The sequence below is a fragment of the Mirounga angustirostris genome, unplaced genomic scaffold (genome assembly GCF_029215605.1).
Source record: "Mirounga angustirostris isolate CCGP_5_RB_7025 unplaced genomic scaffold, mMirAng1.0.hap1 SCAF_13, whole genome shotgun sequence".
In the NCBI taxonomy this organism is placed as follows: domain Eukaryota; kingdom Metazoa; phylum Chordata; class Mammalia; order Carnivora; family Phocidae; genus Mirounga; species Mirounga angustirostris.
The window spans coordinates 9,004,469-9,027,520 of NW_026991721.1; the positions used below are offsets into that span (position 1 = coordinate 9,004,469).

The 23,052-nt window shown below is 53.9% G+C and overlaps 3 protein-coding genes across 12 annotated transcripts; all 3 read right to left on the minus strand.

Annotated features, from left to right (window-relative positions):
- Positions 1-28: 28 nt before the first annotated feature.
- Positions 29-2,417, minus strand: TMEM179B (transmembrane protein 179B). Of its 2 annotated transcripts, XM_045893476.3 has the most exons (5): positions 2,284-2,417; positions 1,053-1,240; positions 834-968; positions 583-661; positions 29-383 (listed from the first exon to the last, which is right to left on the minus strand). In XM_045893476.3, the coding sequence occupies exons 1-5, from the start codon at positions 2,377-2,379 to the stop codon at positions 222-224; spliced, it is 660 nt and encodes a 219-aa protein (XP_045749432.1). In that variant the 5' UTR covers positions 2,380-2,417; the 3' UTR covers positions 29-221. The 2 variants fall into 2 exon arrangements, with proteins under 2 accessions (XP_045749432.1, XP_045749433.1); XM_045893477.3 differs by lacking the exon at positions 834-968.
- A 98-nt stretch (positions 2,418-2,515) lies between these two features.
- Positions 2,516-15,778, minus strand: TAF6L (TATA-box binding protein associated factor 6 like). Of its 9 annotated transcripts, none has more exons than XM_064576277.1 (12): positions 14,039-15,778; positions 12,162-12,221; positions 10,443-10,602; positions 9,898-9,984; positions 9,015-9,165; positions 8,823-8,873; positions 8,241-8,335; positions 6,944-7,009; positions 6,571-6,791; positions 6,135-6,267; positions 3,450-3,578; positions 2,516-3,317 (listed from the first exon to the last, which is right to left on the minus strand). In XM_064576277.1, exons 1-12 carry the CDS (start codon positions 14,140-14,142, stop codon positions 2,547-2,549), a joined length of 2,028 nt encoding a protein of 675 aa, XP_064432347.1. In that variant the 5' UTR covers positions 14,143-15,778; the 3' UTR covers positions 2,516-2,546. The 9 variants fall into 9 exon arrangements, with proteins under 9 accessions (XP_064432347.1, XP_064432346.1, XP_045749421.1 ...); XM_064576276.1 differs by having other exon boundaries at positions 6,935-7,009; positions 14,039-15,776; XM_045893465.3 differs by lacking the exon at positions 14,039-15,778 and adding an exon at positions 12,968-14,011 and having other exon boundaries at positions 6,935-7,009; positions 12,109-12,221.
- Positions 15,779-18,634: 2,856 nt separating this feature from the next.
- Positions 18,635-22,649, minus strand: POLR2G (RNA polymerase II subunit G). The gene is made up of 8 exons (XM_045893479.2): positions 22,494-22,649; positions 22,251-22,360; positions 20,647-20,806; positions 19,646-19,696; positions 19,476-19,541; positions 19,309-19,380; positions 19,076-19,109; positions 18,635-18,857 (listed from the first exon to the last, which is right to left on the minus strand). The coding sequence occupies exons 1-8, from the start codon at positions 22,503-22,505 to the stop codon at positions 18,844-18,846; spliced, it is 519 nt and encodes a 172-aa protein (XP_045749435.1). The 5' UTR covers positions 22,506-22,649; the 3' UTR covers positions 18,635-18,843.
- Between the last annotated feature and the right edge of the window lie 403 nt (positions 22,650-23,052).

The window sequence follows — 23,052 nt, forward strand, 5'->3', positions numbered from 1 at the left end:
CTTTAACACCAAGAACTCAGTACCAAGATGAAGGAAGAAAGTAATATAATATTCTGGTACAAAAACAGCTGTAGGAAGAGAGGTGGAGGGGGCCTATCATCATGTTTCCCTCGTGGAGGGAAAACAGGCTCCCAGCATAAACAGGGCCATGAGGGGGCAACAGGACTGTAGGCACTTGGGCACAGAGTCTTTGGCTGCACGAAGCATTCTTTGGTTACTTCTCAGGAATGGGAAAGGCGTGGCCCAACGAGAGCGTCTGTCTCAGAGCTCCATTCAGGGTCGCCCCGCTCCAGGGGCCGGTATGGGGCGGCTTCGGACTTCCACTGCACCACCTGAAGCGCCAAGACCACACACCACAATACCAGATTCACCCAAGAAGAGGTCTGTGGGAGACAGGAACAGGAGTGTGAGGAGTGTGGCCATCTCAAACCCAGTTCCACCCACAAACCACTATTCTCTGTTCATGGTCAGGTCGAAAGCCCTTCAGCCTCTCACTGGAGAGCACCCTTAACAACTACAGGTGCTTATAGGAATCTGTGGGTCCCTGGGTTTCCACCAGTCTTTCATATCCCGGGACCTCACTTCAGCATTGTGTAGGTTGGAGTAAAACTGCAGGGCGGTTCCAGGGGGTGTCCATGGAAGTTTCTGGGCTTCAGAGCAGCTGTGAGGTCAAAGAGACGGTGGTGAGAAAGGGAGGATATACTCCGAACACACCCATGCCCAGGTGCCCTTCAAGGTGAGAGCAACTGACAGGGACAGAAAGGGGGGTATAGCTCCCTTCTGCAGAGGGAAGGCAGTCAGCCCCAGCCGGGGTTCCCTCCCTCTCCCATTACCTAATTGTAATGTTCAAGGAGATGATGGATTTGCAGAGAGAACGGGTGCCAAATCGAAGGATACAGGCAGCCACTAAGACCAGGAAGATGGCTACAGCTGAGATGACCAGTGCAATGCGGAGCCCTATGGGACCTCTATGAGGACGGGGAGAGTAAGCCTTGTGGTTGAGGTGGGACTTGTCCCAGCTCAGCCCCCCACCCTCAGCCTACGGCAGTCACCTGTGGGAGTCCTCGATGCAGCTGCTGTAGACCCAGAAGAGCAGAAGCAGGAGACAGTAGAGGGCCAGGAGGCCAGAGACCCCCGCCACAAAGTAGCAGAGCGATGGGGCCGAGGGTTGGGCTAAGGCCGGGGAGGAGCCATTCAGGGCGGCCACACCATACAGGGGACAGCGGCCACTGAAGGAGCCCTGTGAAGAGAAGCTGCTGAGTCCCACCTAGATTTCAGGTTAGAGCCTCGGCGCAGGCTCATGGCAGGTGTGAGGGCTACCCTAGGAAGTTCTCCCTACACTGTCAGTTCCTGTTTCTGGGCCAGTCACTGATGGAGAGGGCCTGCTGGGGAAGTCAAACCTGCGGTGGCCACAAGGATCAGGAAATAGGCGGTGGTTATAAAGGATAGTGAGCTTCGGAGAGGCCTCACAAGTTCTGGTCTCCCCTCTGCAGAAATGCTAGAGTAAAACCAGAACTTGTGTAACCTTCAGCTGTCTCTGGTGTTTTCTCATCTATTAAAAAAAAAAAAAAAGTCCTAACCGGGGCACCTGGGTGGCTCAGATGGTTAAGCGTCTGCCTTCGGCTCAGGTCATGATCCCAGGGTCCTGGAATCGAGTCCCGCATCGGGCTCCCTGCTAGGCGGGGAGCCTGCTTCTCCCTCTGCCGCTGCCTCTCTCTCTCTCTTTGACTCTCATGAATAAATAAATTAAAAAGTCCTAATAGTGCCTACTTTATAGGGTTACATGAGCCTGTGTTTATGAACACGACTGCCTGGCTGGGGAAACCCTTGGGCTTTCCGTGGGCGTCTCCTACATGGCCGTCTGGTCATTCTCACACACTGGGCTGCAATCCTGCGGTAGCCTGGTCATCTCCGCTACACTAAGCTTTATTTCCTGGCGGAGCTCGGCACAACAGTGTCTGATTTAACGGATGAAGGCAGGGCCTGGGCCGAATTCTGCTGCAGAACCAGTGTGAGGTTTTGCAGCCGGAGCCACCAGGCCGGGCTATGCCTGCCGCTGTCAGTCACTCCTGAGGACTCGTCCTTTCGGCGAGGAAACGGCTGTGAAGCAGAACACCGGCGGGCGGAGCCACAGAGCGCGATCGGCGCCGATGCATCCCGGCCGCAGACCGGCGGCCACCCGCTCCCGGGAGCAGCGCGACGGGACCAGCCCGGCCCGGCCACAGAGCCAGCACCCCCGCCCCGCCCCGCCTCCCCGACCCCACGGCCGGCCCCGCCCCGCACCTGGGTCCGGGTCAGCGTCGCGGCCGCCACGGCGCCGCACAGGAAGGCGGCGGTGAAGAGCAAGAGCTCGAAGCGCTGCAGCCAGGGCAGCGCCATGGCACCCCCGCCACCAGGAAGGGTCGCGGCGGCTGCCAACCGCCCAAGCCCCGCCTCATCCGGCGCGGCCCACGAGCGCGGAGACGTCACTTCCGACACGGGGCTTTATTTACAGAGGCGGGGGCGGGGGCGGGGGGCGGAGGGGAGAGGGCCCAGGAAAGCGCCGTTCAGAGCGGCAGGTACAGCGAGTAGTCCGAGAGCGCCCAGCGGCGGGCCGGCCGGCCGGTGCGGCCGATCATGGGCAGCTTCTGCACGTAGCGGGAGGCCGGGCTGGGCCCGTACGGCGCGGGGAAGGCGGTCTGGAAGAGGCGCCCGCGGCACCGCCTCCCGGCCTGCCGCCCGGCGATAATAAAGCGGAAGTGGGGGGCGCCGCGCGGGGCGAAGCGGCTCTTCTGGAAGACGTCGCGGGCGCCGGCGCCGGGCCCCTGCTGCCGGGGCGCCCCCCGCGCCCGGTGCACGCGCGGCAGCGGCCGGCTCTCGGAGGCGGCGGGCGCAGAGGCCGCCGCGGGGCCGCCGCCGCGGGGGCTCTCGTCGCCCTGGGGGCTGACCATGGCGTTGGCCGTCAGCTGCGGCATCTTCCGCACCGAGTCCGGGGCGGCCGCCGGCTCCTTCTTGTCCCCGGGCGGCCGCGGAGTGGTGGGCGCGGGCTGACCCGTGCCAAAGCGGGTGGCCAGGCTGTCCCCGAAGAAGGCGTACAGCTCCCGGTAGATGTCCGCCAGGGTCAGCGACGGGGACGGGTCCTCCGGCCCCGCGCCTCCTGGCGGCAGCGGGAGGACAGACCCAAAGCCTGGCTCCGCGCTGCCCCCGGACGGAGACTCCTGCAGAAGAAGGCTGTCCCAGGGCAGGTCGTCCGAGCGCCGGCACCCCCTGCCGCTTGGGCCCCCCTTGTTGGGCTCTGCCGCCTGCGCCTTCATCTTCAGCAGTCGCTCTACGGCCACCTGCAAGAGCAGAGGGGCCAGGATAGGCAAGAACTAGGAGGAACCTGGGCCCATCTAGTTTTCCAAAGTAAGGCAGGTGAGCTGCTGAGCTCAAGCAGGGAAGAAGGGAGGCTGGAAGGCGCAGACACTCACCAGAATGGCTCCATAAACCTTGTGCCCATCTGCTTTAACCTGGGCGTTAGAGACGGAATAATCATCTAGCACAGCCTGCAGATTTGTCCAGTAAGTGGACAGGTGTGGGTACAGGACACGTTCCACTGCCTGGAAGGGAGAGAAGGCAGGCAGGAAGCACCTCTTTGTTGTTTATTGCCTCTCAAGTACCCTTTCCCATGAAAGACCTACTTTTATCTCCGATATGAAATTAGCTTGGCATATTCAGCCAGCATTTATTTAGAACCCACTGTATGCCCAAGCCTTTGCTAAGCACTGGAAATAAAGGTCAGGTACAAAAACAGTATAAAGTGACCCAACTATCACTGACCTGTATGACAGACGCTAACTAAGAGGGTATATATAAGTAATGCCCATTGCTAACAACAGACACATTTAATTTGCCACCTGCTACCCTATATGGTCAGTAGGCAAGTATTCTCTCTGAGATGTAAACTGGGACTCAGTTCAAACCACCTGCATAAAAACAAACAACTGATCAGAGACCTGGTCTCTGATTATGTATCAAATTTCAAATCCTGTGATTAATTTTCGGGAAAGCAATTAAGACTTCACAGAGGAGGTGACCTCTGTTACGCGCTTTGCTGGGTGAGAGTTCTCCGTTGGTCATCCACAGCCTATGGATTTGAAAATGTTAACAAATGGGTGAGTTCCTAGAGAAATATAACTTACTGCCGACTCAGCTATAAAAACTTAAATTCTCTAACCATAGTAGGTAACCAACCACAAATAAAACACTTTGCTAAAATTTACAAAGACAGTCTACAGATATTCAAGGAAAAGAGCATCTCAGTCTTACAAAAACAAACGAGAAAGAAGTGCTCCCACCCTACCTCAGTCTCTAGGGCCAATATAACCCGGATACTAAAACTCTACAAGGACAGTACATGAGAAGAAACTTATGATTAATTTCACTCGTGAATATAGAAAAATCTTTTAAAATTTAGTAAACCCAATAGTATACAAAAAATGCCTTATATTTCAATAAAAGATTTAGATTTTTTAAAGTCTATACTATAGCCTATTTGAGTCTATACACAGAAATGTAATGATGGTTGGGGCGCCTGGGTGGCTCAGTTGGTTAAGCGACTGCCTTCGGCTCAGGTCATGATCCTGGAGTCCCTGGATCGAGTCCCGCATTGGGCTCCCTGCTCGGCTGGGGGTCTGCTTCTCCTTCTGACCCTCCCCCCTCTCATGTGCTCTCTCTCTCTCTCTCTCTCTCTCTCAAAATCTAAAAAAAAAAAAATGTAATGATGGTTTACTATTAAAAATCCATAAATACGGGCACCTAGGTGGCTCAGTCAGTTGGGCTCTTGGTTTCCACTTGGCTCAGGTGGTGATCTTTTTTTTTTTTTTTTTTAAGATTTTATTTATTTATTTGACAGAGAGAGACAGCGAGAGAGGGAACACAAGCAGGGGGAGTGGGAGAGGGAGAAGCAGGCCTCCCGCCAAGCAGGGAGCCCGATGCGGGGCTCGATCCCAGGACCCTGGGACCATGACCTGAGCCGAAGGCAGACGCTTAACGACTGAGCCACCCAGGCGCCCCTCAGGTGGTGATCTTGGGGTCATGCAATGCACAGTCTGCTTGAGTGCTTATCCCTCTCCCATCCCCTCCCTCTGCCCCGCTCTCAAGTGTGAAAATGCTGTCTCTAAATAAATAAAATCTTCTTAAAAATCCATAAATACAATTAATCACATTAACAGATAAAAGCAGAAAAACCTTAGGATCAATTCAAAAGCTACAGAAAAAGCATGTGATAAAAATTCAACATAAATAATAAAACCAAGAGTATAAAACAGTATGAACTAATCTTAATCTGAGAAAGGATATCAAACACAAGGGAAACATCAGTATAAGTAGGAACGTTATTAGCACTTCTCTTATTAGAAATGACACAAGGATGCCCCTATCATCATATGTAAAATGATATTAGCAATCCTAGCAATAAAATAAAAAGAAATTAAAGGCATTAGGTTTAAAAAAGATGAAATAAAGCCATCATTATTTGTACCATATGATCTACATTAAAAGCCCAAAAGAGGGGTGCCTGGGTGGCTCAGTCGTTAAGTGTCTGCCTTCGGCTCAGGTCATGGTCCCAGGGTCCTGGGATCGAGCCCCGCATCGGGCTCCCTGCTCGGCGGGAAGCCTGCTTCTCCCTCTCCCACTCCCCCTGCTTGTGTTCCCTCTCTCTCTGTCTCTCTCTCTCTGCCAAATAAATAAATAAAATCTTTAAAAAAAAAGCCCAAAAGAATGAGGCACCTGGCTGGCTCAGTGGGTAGGGTGTGCAACTCTTGATCTTAGGGTCGTGAATTCGAGCCCCATGGTGGATATAAAGATTACTAAAAATAAATAAGCTTAAAAAAAATAATACAAGAGGAATTGAGGGATAGTTCCTTAACATGACTAACATAGTATGGGCAGGAATTTTTGAAGTGGGGATATATTAGTACCTTAATTTTTGAAAGGAGAAGACATTGATACACAGAAAGTAAAGCCATCAACTAGCCTGGCCTCAGGCAAGAACTGTATACACGGCAGCAACAAGCACAGACCATTTTTGTGAGAAAAGACACACAAATACTGTTTTTCTAATTACAAACGGGAGCTCCTACGGCTCTGTCTGTGGGCAAGGCCAGGGTCCTCACCTTCCAGCCAAGGGCGTGCAGCCCCACCACAGCCCCGTAGTGAGAGCAGAGAGGCCGCACAGGGTCTGCCAAGACCTTCTGCAGGGAGAGCAGGATCTGCTGATACAGGCCGCTCACAAGGTCCCCGTGGGTCCTATGGGAGCAGCATTCAGTGAGAGAGGAGAATGCAGCACGGGGCCGCCCGATCTGACTCCAGGCAGGGCACGCAGAGCACGCGGCGGTCTTTGGCGCCCTGGGGTAAGCCAACGGGGTCGCGCCATCCATTTATAAAATCCCGGGGCGCCACAGCGCAGCGACCGGGAAGCTCTAAATGGAAAGAGGCTCCCTGACCTCGCAACACAGGGCCTCGCAGCCAAACACCACCCCCCGCCCCGGACCCCAAGCCCCTCCGCGCTGTGGCAGCCCCACCCTCTGCTGGGCTAGGCCCAGTGGCTACCAGAAGATGTGGCTGAGCAGGAGGGCAGCGCCATCCCGGAGGGTCCAGTGGTCATTCAGAGGGTTGATGGAGGCAGCCAGTGGCTCCAGGACGCAGTAGAGGACGCTGCCGACCAGGGAGCGGACGTAGGGCCCCAGGCACAGGTGTGGGTTCCGAACGAGGCTCCGGGCCACTTGCAAGAGCCGATGGAGCTGCTCCAGGTCGTGGCTGACAGACTTCACCTGTTTGCAGCGGGCGCTGGCTGAGGGGCACACGAGGGGGCAGGCAGGAGCCTGCCACTCTGCGAGCTCCTGCCACCAGCCCTCCCCGGTGCTGGGTCGTGTCCCCGCAGAACCTTCTCCCCTGCCCCAGCCTGCTCACTCACCCCACTGACCACATAGACAAAGTAAGGTAGCAGTGCTGCGATCTTGGAGTTAGTCTGCAGGTCCTGGAGAGCAATCTGAAAAGGAAGGAGCCAGACTGCACTGGGTCCACCAGCCCCAAGGATAAACGGACATTTTTTAAAGGATGCCTGAGTACTTCTGTAGTAAAATTGTACACATTCACACTCTTTGATTCAGCAACTGTACTTCTATAAATTTAACCCACTGTAAGAAATACCCACTCACACACACACCCACTCCCAGCCCTGTCTGTGGCAACACGAAACTGAATACACCCTAGATGCCCCACACGTTTTTAACGGAGAGAAGCAGCTGTTCTAAAACCAGATGTTTACTGTAATACCACTTTGCTTTATTCTAGAGTAATCACAGTTAAAACATTAAAAAAAAAAAAAAAAGGTAAGTTGTTTCCATTGGAGACTCACTTTCCAGCTTGTATGTTTTTACTTTACAATCCTTCTATAATGAACATGCTGGTATTACTTTTATAAGCAGAAAAAAAGAGAGTTAAGTGAATGAGAAAAACCCTCTTAGCCCTGAATCTCTGCTGTGACCTCCAAACTCCTCTGGATAAAGCTCCTGTGCTCAGGTGGGGCAGACAACAGGCTGGCGAGGAAGGAGCTCAGCTCCCAGGCCCTGCATCCAGCCATCTGCCCTGCGCCTGGGGACCGGAGCCATGCTCCTAAGGCAGGCCTGTACGGGAGGGACATTCCCAGTTTTGCCGGGAGAGTGGCAGCGACAGCCAGACAAGTGGAGGAGTGGAGAAGGTAAGCCCTCCAGGAGAGACCTCATGCTTGAGCAGATGCAAATCAGCGCTGCCCTCATTCTGGACAGGTCGCATCCCGCAGGCCCCGCGGAGTCCCAGAGGCTAATGTGGCGGAGTCTCAGACCCGGGCGGCCAGGCACCCTGACCTGGCTGCCTCTACTTCCTTTCTCTCCCTCTCACGTCCAGGCAAATGCAAGCTGCCAGGTGGCTGCCCCCCACCCACCCCCGTGGCCGCAGGTTAATATACACGCTCAAGAGTAGACTCTGGAATTAAAGGGGGGGTACTGACCACATGAGCCCCCAAAATGGCCCTGCTGAGTTGCCCGTTCCCCGGAGAATGAGGTTCCTGCTAGAGTGGGAAGAGGAGTCAGCCCCGGAGGAGGGCCAGCCTCCGAGCACAACATCCCCACTGGCAGCAGCTTCCAGCCGCATCAGCCGGGTGGTGTGGAGTGGACAGGAAGCAGGCATCTGAAAGAGTTTCGGGGAACTTGAAAGCTGGACTTTGTGCCCCACTGGCTCACCTTCATCAGCTGTGGGTCGTCCCCCAGCACAGCCCGGGTCACTTGCTGGTAGTACTTGAGAAGGTCATCAGTCAGCGAAGACACAGCGCTGGGCACTGTGCGGGGATGGGCAGGAGGTAGTCAGGGTGGAGAGCCCAGCCCTCTCCCAGCCTCCCCGGCCTGCTCTCCCTCACCCCCCTACCCTCCACCCTCCCCACCAGAAGCCTTTTCAGACAGGACTCCCAGAGCACATAGTCACCAGCTCCTCGTGGCAGCCTGCTCGGCCCTGACCTTGTAGGCTTTTCACACCTCCGTGCTCTGTACTCTGCCCCCAACCCGTCCTCCGCTAGGCAGATTCCTGCTCGTCCTCAATCCCAGGGACCCCAGCTGCCCAGACTTCTGTGCTAGGATCCAACACCCCGCATCATGACTGGTTCCAGGTCTGGGCTCCTATCTCCAAATCCGAGCCCTCTGGGCAGGGACGGTGCCCACTCAGAACCGGGCATTGGTAAATACTTGTCAGATGAAGAATCAGAGGTACAGGGGCACCCCCACCATTCCCAAGGGGAAAGTTCAGAGCCCGTTCCCCATACTGCCCCTTACCTGATCCTTGTGGGGCCAGGTTCCCTTTGCCATCTAGGTAGGAGACATGAACTAGAACCAGAGCAGAGGGATGGGTCAGCCTGGGGTTTTGCCTGTGGTAGCAACACCCCCCCACCCCCCCGAGTCCTGCTCCATCCACCAGCCCGCCCGTCACCCCTCCTCTGACAAGCCCATTTGCGTCCCTGGCCCTACCTCTCACAGCTGTCTCGGCACAGCCTTTAGGGATGTTGGTGGCCAGGGCCAGCTCCACCAGGTTCACCTCTCGGTCCTCAGGGAAGTAAAGCTCACCCTCTCTGGCAGGGCGTAGGGGCAGCGCCTCCTGGGATCCATAACCACACACGGCCTGAGCAGAGAGGAGCAGAGAGCATGCTGAACCCACGGCGGGAGAGGCGTTCTACCGACCAGGGCAGGGGGTCTACGTGTGAGGCAAGTCCAAAAGTCCCGAGAATGGGGAGATGTGGGAGACTTCGAGCCTACGGCTGGGAATCTGGCTGGAGCATCCAGCGCGCACAGGGTCAGGGAGTAGAACGTGGTCCCTCCTCCCTGACTCGTACAGGCTGAGCCCCACACCCCTATGCTGCCTCATACCCACCCTACTTTGAAAACACAACTCTCTTTTTTCTTTTTTTTAAGTAGGCTTCATGCCCAACACGGGGCTCAAACTCACAACCCTGAGATTAGGAGTCACGTGCTGTACTGAGTGAGCCAACCAGGTGCCCGAACACTACTCTCTTCTAAACATGACCTTCTTCCCTCAAGTCCCTGCCCCACAACAACTATGCAGGACATTTTAATACCCACATTTGTGCCCAGCCTCCTCCTTTACCCAGAATGTCCCCCCGCCTCCCCTCTTGGCTTAGTCTAACGCAAGCCTCCCTTCAAAGCCTGCCTCAAATCCCAGCTCTTCCAAGAAGGCTTCCCTAACCTCCGGGCCCCCCAGCACCTGTCCTGTGGTGGCCACGGCCACCTTATGTGCGTACGTGGTCTTCATGTCTCTCTCTGCGGTGCCAGCCCCAACCTGGGCACGGAGGCGGATCGTGCCAGCCGAGGCCTCCGAAGGCTGTGCTCCACTCACCTCCACGCTGCTCCATCGGAGAGCCCTGTTGAAATCCTCGACGGTCAGCTTCCGCCGTTTGGTGTGTTTCATGAATTGAGAGCTATTCTGGGAGGGGAGAAACAAAGTCAGCGGACAGGAAGAAGGGGCTGTGGAGGTCCCCCAGGGAAGAGAGACAGCCAGGAGGCAAAAAGGACACCAGGACGGAGACCAGAAAGCCTGGAATCCAGCGCTGGTCTTGTGCAAACAGCCCTCGATGTAATGTTCCCTCTCTGCGACCCAGCTGCTCACATGCAGAATGTGAATATGAACGGGGCCTGGCCTGCCCGGCAGGGCTGTTCACAAGATGGGCACGTGAGGCAATGCTCAGCCAGCACTCGGTTTGCCCAGAAGCCCCGCTGGCTCAAAGGGGAACTCGAGAGGGCAGGGACTGCCTCCGCTGCGTTCCCTCAAAGCACAGAGTAGGGGCGGGCCACATACCTGTTTAATACATCCCTGCGGGAGGGGGTAGCCACCGGGAGGGACAAGGAGAGTTGGGAGGGTGCCGGGAGCGAAGGGGAGCGGACCTGGGTGGCCTCTCTGAGCCGGTAGCACACATCCTCCGCGAGCAGGGCCGCCACCTCATCGCTCAGCTCCAGGCCCGTGCTCTCTGCCATGAGCCGGACCGACTCCCGAGGGATCTCCACGAACCGCCGCTCCTCTCGCTCGGACATGGCCCCGACGGAGCTGGGAGCCAGGAGAGAAGGTCTGAGAGGCCCCCCCAGGCCCCCTCCGAGCCCAGGAGCCTGACTCAAGGCCTTCTGAGCCAGGCCGCTGCTCTTGCTCCAGAATCCCCGAACAACGAGCCGCAGAGGCTCTGAGTGTCTGAGGCGAAGCGCAAGAAACAGACGAGCTGGGTCAGACAGGAGTGCTGCCTGAGAAAGGACCTGGCCTTGGGGAGTTCACAGAACTGCCCTACCACTTCCTGAGTGAATGTGGCCGAGGTCCTCGTCAGCCTGAGCCCTGGTGTCCCAACCTGTGAAACACAGGCAATCGCCCCTGCCCTCTGTAACTCGCAGGGTTGCTGTGAGGACAAAATGAGCTGGGGCAGGAGAAAGCCAGGGACTAGAACGCCACCCAAATGGACGATGGAAGATGGAACCATGGTCAGTTACAAGTAAAAACTTCGTGTCTTCTTCCTCCTGATTCTTGCTACAACCACTACCTATTAAATCTTGATGAAAACAGTACTTCTCCCTTGCTCAAAAACCTTCAGTCCTACCCACTGGTTCTAAAAGAAACTCTAAACCCCCCAGCTTGACATTCTGTGTTTGGTCCCAAATCCCCAGAGCTGTTCAAGCCGATCCCTCCTCCCAGTAAGACCAGCCTAGTGTCTTCCAGCCTGCCTTGTGCACCACCACCAGCGCTCAGGCTGGTCGGCCTCCCCCTCTACCCCAAGCCCCCACCCCCTCCTCTTTGCTAAGGCAAATCCAGGCTGCCCTGTACGGTCTTCCTGCCCGTATGCCACTGGGGACTGTCAGGCTTTTAGTAGCTGGGCTTTCTGCCCATGTGTCCCGTCTTTCCCAGTTTGGCTGCGAGGCCTAAAAGCAGGAACCTGCTCTTCCGTTCACAGGATATAGCAGAACAAGAATCCAACAAAAACAGAGGCTGATGAAGGACTCCAACAACTTACACCACAATTAGAAGGCAGGCCCACAAGGGGCAAACTGAGGCATCAGCACCACGGGCAGCAAAGCCCCAGTTCCAGGGTGACCCACCCAGGGTCTGCCCCACTACTCCTCTCTGGCGGGGCTCACTGGGTCACCAGTGATCTCAGGGTCCCTAGATCCAACGGGCATCCTAACCTGGCCTCCCGCATTCCTCCCAGTGGCTCCACATGGCTCTGGAATAAAGAACAAACCTGGTTCCCAGGTCGTGCGTGTCCACTGACTTCCGCAACACCTCCTTCCCTCTTGTGTTCTGCATTCCCACCATGGCCTCTTTCCATTTCCCCCAAAACACCTGCTATCAGGACGTTCATACACTGTTTGCTCTACTTGAAACACTCTCCTCTTCCTCTACCCCCAATCTCTTTGTCTAATGGACTCCTAGCGGCTCCTTCAGATCTCAGTTCAAATGTCACTTGCTCAGGGAAGTCTTCTCAGACCTCCACAGTGTACCGGTACTTTGCCTTCAAAGCAATTATCACAGCTTGTAATTATATATCTGTGTAACTTTGTGATTAACACCTACCTCCCCACTAGATTGTAAGCTCCACACAGCTAGGATCATGCCTGTTTGCTCACCTTTGCATCCCCAGCGTCGGGCACAGTGTCAGCACATAATACGCCCTCAATGAACACTTGCTGCAAAAACGAATAAAGAATAGCTATTTTTTTCTAAGCACATGCAACGCCTGAGGCACAGAGCTAAGTGCTTTATATGGCTTATACTTCATTCTATCCTCATTAACAATAAGATAGATATTATGTAAGTACTGCGTCTATTTCACAGCCAAGGAAATCAAAGCTCAGAGAGGTTAAACGTTCAGTGACTTGTCCAAGATCACCCAGCGAGCACTAAGTAGGGAGCAAGGGCTCAACTCTGGTTCCTGATCATCAGGAGTGGCGGGCTGTGTGGGGAACAAGGCCTGGATTCCCAGCCCGGATTCTTGGCGTTGGAGACCCGCCAATGGATAATTCTGAAGTTTCTGTTTCCCCGTCTGTAAAATGGGAGCATGAAGTCCTGCCCACGCGGAAAGCGCGGAGGGAGTTTCCTTACTGTGTGCCCACATGAAGACCCACAAAGTCCAGGCTCTGACCAAGGTCTCCCCCTCCTCAACCTCCTCCCTGCACCCTCAGCCACTAGCCACACTGGTAAAGAGCGTGGGAACTGGCCGCCACCGGCCTCGGGGGTGCGCATCCTCCCACCACGCCTCGCTTCATCCCAGATCCAGAAGTGGCGGGGTGGGGTGGAGGAGGTCAGGGGTTACCGAACTTGGGTCACGTGGTCAGCGAAGGGGGCGGGCCCCCAGCGGAGTCGGCCCTAAGACCAGTGAGTGCGCGGCCCACAGCGGGATGGAGAGCCCTCGGGCCTGCTCGGGCCTGCTCACCTGAGGGCTCCGGCGCAGCGAGAGCGGCTACCGAAACGGCGGTGGAGGCGGCGGCGGCGGCTGCAGCTCCCACTTACCCTGCTCACCCTAATTCCCTCTCTCTGAGCCCAGGCCCCACCCTCCAAGAGCACAGCCAATCGGCGAGCGCTTTGCGAAGTTCCCGCCCTCCCGGGGGCTTCCGGCCAAGCGATTGGCCTCTGTGAAGGAGCTGAAAAGCCTCTGGGCGCAATGTGGGTCACGTGACGCCGAGGAGTCGGGCTTCTTAAAGCAACAGCTCTTGAGAGTTTTGCGAGTAGGTACCTATGGTTTGGCGTCTGTTTGAAAAGCGTATTGTCAAAGAAAGCGTCCCTATTCCCTTGGTCTTGTCTGCTCCTGAGTTTCAGGGCATTTGCGTTTACGCGACTGCAGCGAAGCTTTATTTTTTATTTTTATTTTTTTTTTAACTATTTATTCAGTAGAGACAGAGAGAGAGATAGAGAGAGAGGCAGAGGGAGAAGCAGGCTCCCCGCTGAGCAGGGAGCCCGATGCGGGACTCGATTCCAGGACCCTGGGATCATTACCTGAGCGGAAGGCAGACGCTTAACCATCTGAGCCACCCAGGCGCCCCTGCAGCGAAACTTTCAACTTTGATGTCTAATCAAAGTTTTCTTTGCCCGCTTGGTGGGGCTCAGCTTACCTCTCCAGCATCACCTGCACTTCTCTTTTCCGCCGGATGGATGGAGCTCCTAGTGGGTATTCTCTTCGGACAGAAGGGTCTTCCCACTGGCCCAAACTCACGTGCAAGCTGCAGACTCCAGGGCCCTGCTCATTCTGACACCCTACCTCCTATCTTTCTCATTCCTGTTCAGTAAGCGAAATATAACCCCTCACCTGCCTCGCAGACTTCCTTGACCATTTTACGTGCACACACTTTCCCGAACTTGGGCAGTTCTCAATTCAGAACTAAGTGGATTTAGTGAGTTGAGGACAGTATTTGGAGTCACCAACCTGGGTTCAAATTCTGCCACCGGTTTGGAGCAAGTTACCCAACCACATTTTCACCCAACTACAAAATGAGGTAATAATACCCACCTCACGGGATTCTGTAGATTAAATGAGATAATGTCCGTGAAAGCCCTTGGCAGAGTTGTGGTTGAACCTTCTTTCACACAACAAGAGGCAGACAGTGAATTCATTCCTTTATGTTCATCCAAGATGAGGTAGTTTGCAATGGGCTATTCATTATAGAAAGGAGTATTCCGCGGGGGAGCGTGAATGTACACATACTCGCCCTTCTTCCCTCTCAGGGCTAGATGCTGCTGCCTCTAGAAAAGAAGATCCTCCCAGGCCAGAGCTGGGAAAGCCAGATGGATGTGGCTGGGTTGTCATGGCAACACCACCTAAGGAGACTATGACCCTGCTGAGTCTCTTCCAGTTATATTCAGAATGACATTCGGAGTAGTTTTTAGTACTGTGCTTGAACACTGGAGTGTCGGCCCACCTCTGCATAAAGGGAAGGGGTGGGGGCTCCTCCAAGGTCCTGAGTCTGAGGTCAGCTTAGCAAGATCTGGGCTGCTGTCAGATCTCCTTGCTGAGGTGTTATTAGTCTGGACAGCCATTGGCAACCTTGGAAGCAGGAGACAACAGGGGAAGGCCCTGGGGCCTGTGCAATACAGTGAAACTGAATTCAAGCTATCTGGGGCCCATCTGCTCCCAACCTCGGGTGGAGGCAGGGGCCAAGGAAAACAGTAGTGAGACCCACATGGCCACAGATAAAAGTGGGTCCCACTCACTCCCCAGCCACCTAGTGTCAGGCAAAAAGAGCTAATGATGGCTTTGGAGCCAGATGGACAGTTTAAAAACAAAACAAAAGCTCTACCACTCATGAGCTGTGTGACTTTAGGCATTCTAGTTCAGGTGTCTAACCTGTTTTATCAACTGTCAAGTGGGATAACAGAACCTACTGATTGTTGTGAACAATCCAGTACCGTGTGTAGAAGATTTAGCATTAGCAGGCAGACACTCCTGTTACCTGTGACCTTTGTAAGAGGCCGTAACTTTCAGTTACAAACCATCTCCAGGTTATCCGTACTTGATCCCTTCCCCCCACAGCGCCTGTCCTCTTAGTGGGTGCCACACCGCACATCCTCACCACCACCCACGTCCTCATGTTCCACGAGCTGCTTCCGTCCATCAGTTGTTTCCTTTCTAGGCCTGGTGTTACTTCCAGGTTATCCCACACACAATCTACAGATGAGTGGTTCCACCTGAGAACTTGGGAGGAATTTTGCTTGCAGTGACACACATGGTGTTTACAGCTTAGGCGGAAGTCCCTACAACCCAGGTGATCGACTCAGAGTACGACCAAGTGGTAGCACAACTATAATGTGGTTTTCATGGGAAAAATTCATTGCAAATCCAGCCCAGAAACTGTTCCCGATTCAACAAACTTGGAAAACCTGGCCCCGTGCCAAGAGCCAGAGATTAAAAAAACAAAAGGGATGCGTGTGAATCTACAATTATCTCAATAAAATAACAAACTTTACATAATGAAAAATGAGGGGCGCCTGGCTGGCTCAGTCCGTAGAGCAGGTGACTCTTGATCTCAGGGTCATTGAGTTCAAGCCCCACGGTGGGCGTAGAGATTACTTAAAAGAGAAGGTTAGGGGCGCCTGGGTGGCACAATCAGTTAAGCATCCCACTCTTGGTGTCAGCTCAGGTTGTGATCTCAGGGTCATGAGATGGGGCCCTGCGTCAGGTTCTGCGCTCAGTGAGCTGTCTGCCGAGATTCTCTCTCCCTCTCCCCCACCCACTCATGCTCTCTAAAATAAATAAATTAGTCTTAAAAAAAAAAAAAAAAGAGAGAGAGAGGGCACCTGGCTGGCTCAGCAGGTTAAGCGTCTGCCTTCGGCTCAGGTCATGATCCCGGGGACCTGGGTTCGAGCCCCACATCAGGCTCCCTACTCAGCGGGAAACCTGCTTCTCCCTCTTCCTCTGCCTGCTTCTCCCCATTTGTGCTCCCTGTCAAATAAATAAATAAAAATATTTTATTTATTTGACATAGAGAGAGCGAGAGAGAAACAGAGACGGAGAGACAGCAGGAACACAAGCAGGGGGAGCGGCAGGCAGGGGAGAAGCAGGCTCCCTGCTAAGCAAGGAGCCCGATGTGGGGCTCGATCCCAGAACCCTGGGATCATGACCTGAGCCAAAGGCAGACGCTTAACCGACTGAGTCGCCCAGATGCCCCAAATAAATAAAAATCTTAAAAAAAAGAAAAAGGTTAAAAAAAGAAACGGGAGACAGTAACAAAACCACATTTTGTGACACACTGTTAAGGTATGAATGGAAAAACCTCGATCTATTTGTCCAGGAGTGGTGAAGGCAAGGAGAAGGAAACCACATTCAAGTGCCATTTTCTTACCATGTTCCAGCCACTATTCTGGATGCTTCATATCAGGGTCTCTGGACTTTGGCATGATTGACATTTGGGACCAGATAATTCTTTTATTATTATACAGTTTGAACTTTATAGGTCTATGTTTCCAGTTTTGGAAAGTTTATCTTTTGGCAGCAGAAGCCTTTTTATTCAAATGAGAATGTATCCAGAACTGCATCGTATCGAAGCCAGGCAGGAGCGAGGCCATGTGGGAAGCTGTCTCAGGGGCTGGGTCTGCAGTCCTGCCTGCTAGGGTGCTCAGCTGGTGGCTGGGCTAGAGGAGCCTGGGGGCGGGGAACTGGGGGGGGTGGAGAGAGAGAGAGAGAGGAGGGAAGGAGCGAGTGGAGGGAGGCCGCTCTGGGTCCTTGTCCTGGGGGGAGTTCTGACACAGACTGGGGCCCAGGGCCCTAGGCCCCTCTTGGCCACACGGGATGTTGGTGGTGGTGCTTCCTTGGGGTGCAAGACAAAGGCTTAGGATCTGTTCAGACATTTATCGAAAACGCACCTGGGCCTGGCCTGGGCTGGCAGCTGAGCTCCCAGGTGGTGGAGAAGATGGAAACACTGAGGGAGTTCAGTCCTCTGGGGAAGCACAGGGTGCTGGGGGCGCCCAGGTGGGCAGTTGGGGCTTCAGGAAGGTTTCCTGAAGGCAACAAATGCTTGGGCAGAGCTAGGAACAGTTAGTAAGGGTGAACCTGGCCAAAAAAAAAAGGCTGGAAGGGCGTTCCAGGCAGAGGGAACAGCATGGATAAGGCACAGAGGCTTGCCACAAACAGTCCATGTGTAGGTGGAGCCCTAAAGCAGCATCGACTCACAGGAGGGGAAATGGAAAGGTAGGCATGAGACAGGAGGGAGTTGGGCCTGAGTGCTGCACTGGGGTAGCAAGTCTTCATCGCCCTCTGGGTCCCTGAAGCCCCATCCCTTCCCCCACAGGTCCTGGCAGCCGGCATTGAGGCAAACTTACCAGATAATTCTTTGCTGGGGGGTGGGGGGGTGCGCTGTCCTATACATTGTAGGATGTTTAGCAGCATCCCTGGCCTCTACTCACTAGAAAGCAATACCATCCACAGTTGTCACAACCCAAAAACGTCATTGCCAAATGTCCCCTGGGGGCAAAAATCACCCCAGCTGATAATCACTGCTTTATATGCATTATATCACAATAATCACAATTAACAGTTGAGGGCCTATCATGGGCCAGACTCTATGCAAGCCACTTGCACGTGTGAGCTCATACTAGCAGCAACCATCCAAAGAGGGTTGTATGGTGACACCTGGGTGGCTCAGTCAGTTAAGTGTCTGCCTTGGGCTCAGGTCATGATCCCAGGGTCCTGGGATCAAGTCCCGAATCAGGCTCCCTGCTCAGAGGGGAGCCTGCTTCTCCCTCTTCCTGCCGCTCCTCCTGCTTGTGCTTTCTCTCTCTGACAAATAAATAAAAATAAAATCTTCAAAGAGGGTTGTATGCCCATTTCATAATGAGAAAACATAAGGTCACCCAACTAGGACTGAAACCCAGTTCTGCTTCAACCCAAATACCACGCTTTCTACAACACAGCTCTGCTGAAAAAGGAGGAAGAGGAGGAGGAGGGGGAGGAGAAGGAGGAGGAGAATTATTGACTGAGACTTGCTAGATTAGCAGGCAACAAGCAGACAGGCTGGGAGAGGGCATTCCGAGGCAGACAAACTATATTACAAAAGCAGAGTGTGAGCATACTGTGGGGGAGGGAAGCATGTTTGTTTAGTCTTATGTTCATTTCATGGATTTTGGCCGTGTCACCCTAAGGACATTTTGAGGCTACTCACATTTTCAGTTCAGCTTAGGGACTGATTAGCACATAAAGGCTTCTGTTGTTTGTGGAGCCATCCTAGGAAGGGCTACGTTGAGATGCCACAGTCTGGGTCATTACTATCCTCTTGTTTCCCTCTCCCTACCCAACCATCTTGTCCCCCCTCATGCCCAGCTATACCCTTGGTTATGTTTAAGGGTGAGGGAAGGGCGAATACTCTGAAAATAGATTGGGACTTGGAATGGCTCTAAAGGCAGAATCATTTGCTGGAAGCCAAAGACCTAACATTGGTGCCTTCCCTTCAACGAGGTCAACTTTAGCCCTCTGCAGAAGGGTTTAGTCAGATCACCTGGGTCGCTGAGGCCACTTGAGGCATCAGGCCACCAAAAGACAGGCTAGCAAGCAAATGGCCTCCAGCCTTTTCTAAGAAAGAGTTGTTCTTACCAAAGAAAGGAGGTAACACTTCCATGAGAAAAAGGACCTTTTATGGTTAGAATGCACAGTCAAAAATCTGGGGGGGGTGGCTGCTAAGCAGCACAAAGAATCAGATGTTCTTCTGGGGACAAGGAACCTTCTTTGCCTCCCTACAGCAGCCAGACTGGGCCTCTGGACAACATGAGGAGCGTGACCATCACATCTCCTAGATAAGGACCAAACAGAGCAGGGGGCCCTGGCACTCAGCTCACAAGCCCTGCAGGAAACAGGAAAAGCACATCAGTTAGGCTCAGAGCTTGGGGCAGCCATCCCCAGGCATTCCCCATCCCATGAAGCACATGTCCTGGATCTTCCAAGCAGACAGTCATGAGAGTTTTCTTCATCTGCGACTTGGCCATTAAGTCCCACATCCGCCCCCTGCCTCCACACACCCCTTCTCCAGTAACAACCCTGGATGCATGATCAGGCACTCACCCAAGTAATCGTCCATCAGAGAGCCAATAGCAAACTGCAGGAGGGAAGGTAGAAAGGAAATAAAGCCTGAGCAAGCACAGAACTAGCCTCTAACCCCTAGCCCCAGGCCTTCTGCCCACCCATCCCCTCCTCCTGGCAGAAGAGCACAAAATCCCCAGGAATCCTGGGTGGTTAAGACATCAACAGCTCCCAGCTCTGCCTGGTACAGGCAGGAAGGCAGGCAAGAGACTCACAATGTCATTCTTGTCCACACGAGTCCCCACAATCTTCAAGCGGATCTCATCGTCCTGCTGAATCACAATGTCCTGGGGAAGAGGGAACAGGATACTCAGATAGCCCCCAAGCCAAAAATCCCTTGGCAGGCTCATTCTTCCCCCCTCTCACGGTCTTCCCCACTCACCTCGTCCATTGTCTTGTAGCACGGTGGGTTGGAGTTGGGGTCAAACTCCATCTCTGATGGGATGGACTGAAAGGAAAGCAAGACTGGGTCAGCGCTTTACATGGGTGCTTCCAGAGATGGTCATGACTGGCGCCTGTCCTCCTTCACACCCCCGGCACCCCCAGACTTACATGTCGAGAGATGAAGCAGGACATAGGTCCAATTTCTGTGAAGAGCCCAACCTAGGGGGACAATGAATAACTTTGCTTTGTCTTTTATCCCCCAACTCTTCTAAGCTTCCCAACTTCATCTGATTCCCAAAAATATTCTTCATGTTTTGAAACCACTCGGAGTCGGGTCATTTGCTTTCATGTCTCTCTTCTGCCAAGATTTCATTTTTTTTTTTTTTTAAAGATTTTATTTATTTGACAGAGAGACACAGTGAGAGAGGGAACACAAGCAGGGGGAGTGGGAGAGGGAGAAGCAGGCTTCCCGCGGAGCAGGGAGCCCGATGCGGGGCTCGATCCCAGGACCCTGGGACCATAACCTGAGCAGAAGGCAGACGCTTAACAACTGAGCCACCCAGGTGCCCCTAAAGATTTTATTTATTTATTTGACAGAGACACAGCAAGAGAGAGAGCACAAGCAGGGGGAGTGGGAGAGGGAGAAGCAGGCTTCCCGCGGAGCAGGGAGTCCGATGCGGGACTCGATCCCAGGACCCTGGGATCATGACCTGAGCTGAAGGCAGACGCTTAACGACTGAGCCACCCAGGCGCCCCAAGATTTCATTTTAAGTGAAGCAAATTCAGTGCAATCAAGGGCCAAGGCTTGGGACCTGTCCATCCACAATTTGACCACCTGTTGATCACATGACCTTGGCCAGTACTCTTAACTTCTCCAAGCGTAAGCTTCTATAAAAAGGGATGAAAAGCACCCACCTCAGTCGTCATGAGGTTTTGCACCACACCGGGCCCACAGTAAGTACTCAATGAATGGAGGCTGCTATTGCTGGCTACTCACACTGACTCCCATGACCCGGAGGGAGGCAGCACAGTGACTGTACCATTTGACAGGTGAGGAAACTCAAGTAGAAAGCGACTCAGCCAAGGACACAGAGTTAGCAAGAGCAGGCGGGACCCAGCCCCCATCTTCTGAGCAGCCACCCAACTGCCTCCGCTATGTATGGTCTCACCTTGTTGACTTGAGTGACGACAGCATCCACGACCTCCCCTTTAAAGGGCCGGAAAACAATGGCCTTGTACTTAACCGGATAAAGGACAAAGCCTCGGCCTGGCTGGATCACACCAGCACCAATATTGTCAATGGTGGTGACAGCAATTACAAAGCCATACCTGTAAGGAGGATGGGGAAAAGAAAGGCACTGTGTGGGGCGCCTGGGTGGCTCAGTCGGTTAAGTATCTGCCTTCAGCTCAGGTCATGATCCCAGGGTCCTGGGATCGAGTCTCGCATCGGGCTCCCTGCTCTGTGGGGAGCCTGCTTCTCCCTCTCCTCCCCACTTGTGCTCTCTATCTCACTCTCTCTCTCTCTCAAATAAATAAAATCCAAAAAAAATTAAAAAAAAAAGAAAGAAAGAAAAGCAATGTGTGGGCAAGAGCCTCTAAAACCATATGCAACAAGACAGGGAGCATGGGGATTAGGGGAGAGCACCACCCCTGCCCCCAGAACTTAATGCCTGAGAGAAGACAGGACACCAATCAGTATCTATAATGCCAAACGCTGCCCTCATAATTTCACAATAAATGTCCAAGGAGGCTGCAGTCCTTGAACCAAGAGACCTCAATCTTGGGCATGCCTCAGAATCACCTAAGAGGAACTTACTAAAACACAGATTCCCAGGTCTGTCCCCAGTCTTGATTCTATCGGGATGAGATGAGGCTCAGGAACTTGCATGTGCCTTTTTTTTTTTTAAGATTTTTTTTTTAAATTAATTTATTTGACAGAGAGAGACACAGCGAGAGGTAACACAAGCAGGGGGAGTGGGAGAGGGAGAAGTAGGCTTCCCGCCGAGTGTAGAACCCGACGCGGGGCTCGAACCCAGGACCCTGGGATCATGACCTGAACCGAAGGCAGACGCTTAACGACTGAGCCACCTAGGCGCCCCTAAGACTTTATTTTTTATTTATTTGAGAGCACGAGCAGGGGTAGGAGGAGAGGGAGAAACAGACTCCCCGTTGAGCATGGAGCCCCACATGCAGCTAAATTCCAGGACCCTGAGATCAGGACCTGAGCCGAGGTCAGACACCTGACCTACTGAGCCACCCAGGCGCCCCTGTCTGGGCTTATTCGGATGTGGGAGGCCCATGTACTCCATAGCCCCGGGCTCATCCCAGCTCATTCACATCACCATGTGAGAGGCCGTTGTGTGCAGAGCCCAGAGATGTGCCATGCCAGTCATGTGGGATGGAAAAAACCAGAAGGATAACAGGGAGAACAGACACAGGAACAGTGATTAGGCTGTGAGCCCCACGAGAGCTGGCCTCATTCTATCTCGTTCCCTGCATTGTTCCCAGGGCCCAACACAGAACCTGGCACACAGCAGGAACTTTAGAAATGTTTGCGGAGTAAATGAATGACCAATCTCTGCTGAAGTAAAGCAGTCTTGCGATCCAGCTTTGCTGAGGGCGCCGCGGGAACCCAAAGCAGGAAGCAAGTGACTGCGTGGGGTGCCTGAGAAGGTGGGAGGGTTCCCCAGGGTAGGTGGCAGGTCCTTGCGGGATGAGTAGGAGTTGGGGAGAGGCTGCAAGCATCGGGCGCCTCGAAGCGCGCGGCACTCACTTGCCGGTGCAGGTCCCCTCCACCTCGGTGAAGAGCTTCTGCTTTACCGTGTTGAGCAGGTTGGGGCCGAAGTAGCGCGGGTGCAGCAGGATCTCGTGCTCCAGGGAGATCTGCGGGGAGAGTGGGGTGGAGACCAAGCAAGACGCGGTAGGGACACGGGGTCAAGAGTAACTCAACGTCCCGGCGCCCCGCTTCGCTCCTCCTCTCAACCCGGCCCTCGCCGCCACCCCGTGCTCCGCTCACGTGATAGAACATCTTCCCAGCAGGGACGCGACAGCACCGGAATCCACACAAGCCTCGGCAGCCGGGCCTCCGCCCAAACCGGAAACACGCACAGCCTCCCCAACCCTGCTTCCGGGCCTGCCCCAGCGAAGTGGGCGGGACTCTGCGCCCTCCGTAGACCCAATTGGGCATCGCTGTCGTGGGCGGGAAATCCGTGAGCCACGCCCACTTATGCCACGCCCACCAGTGGGTCCAACCTCCAGACTCTTAACAGTGCCAGGCCTAGAATGGACGCTCAATAAATAAGTACTTTTTAAAAAATTTTGTTTATCAGAGAGGGAGAGCACAAGCATGGGGAGCGGCAGGCAGAGAAAGAAGTAGGCTCCCTGCTGAGCAAGGAGCCCTATGTGGGACTCAATCCCAGGACCCTGGGATCATGACCTGAGCGGAAGGCAGAGGCTTAACCGACTGAGCCACCCAGGCATCCCAAAATAAGTACTTTTAAATGGAATTGATTAGCTAATGAAAGACAACAGGAATAAAGCGCTTTAGCAGAGTGCATTCGTATAGCAAATATTTG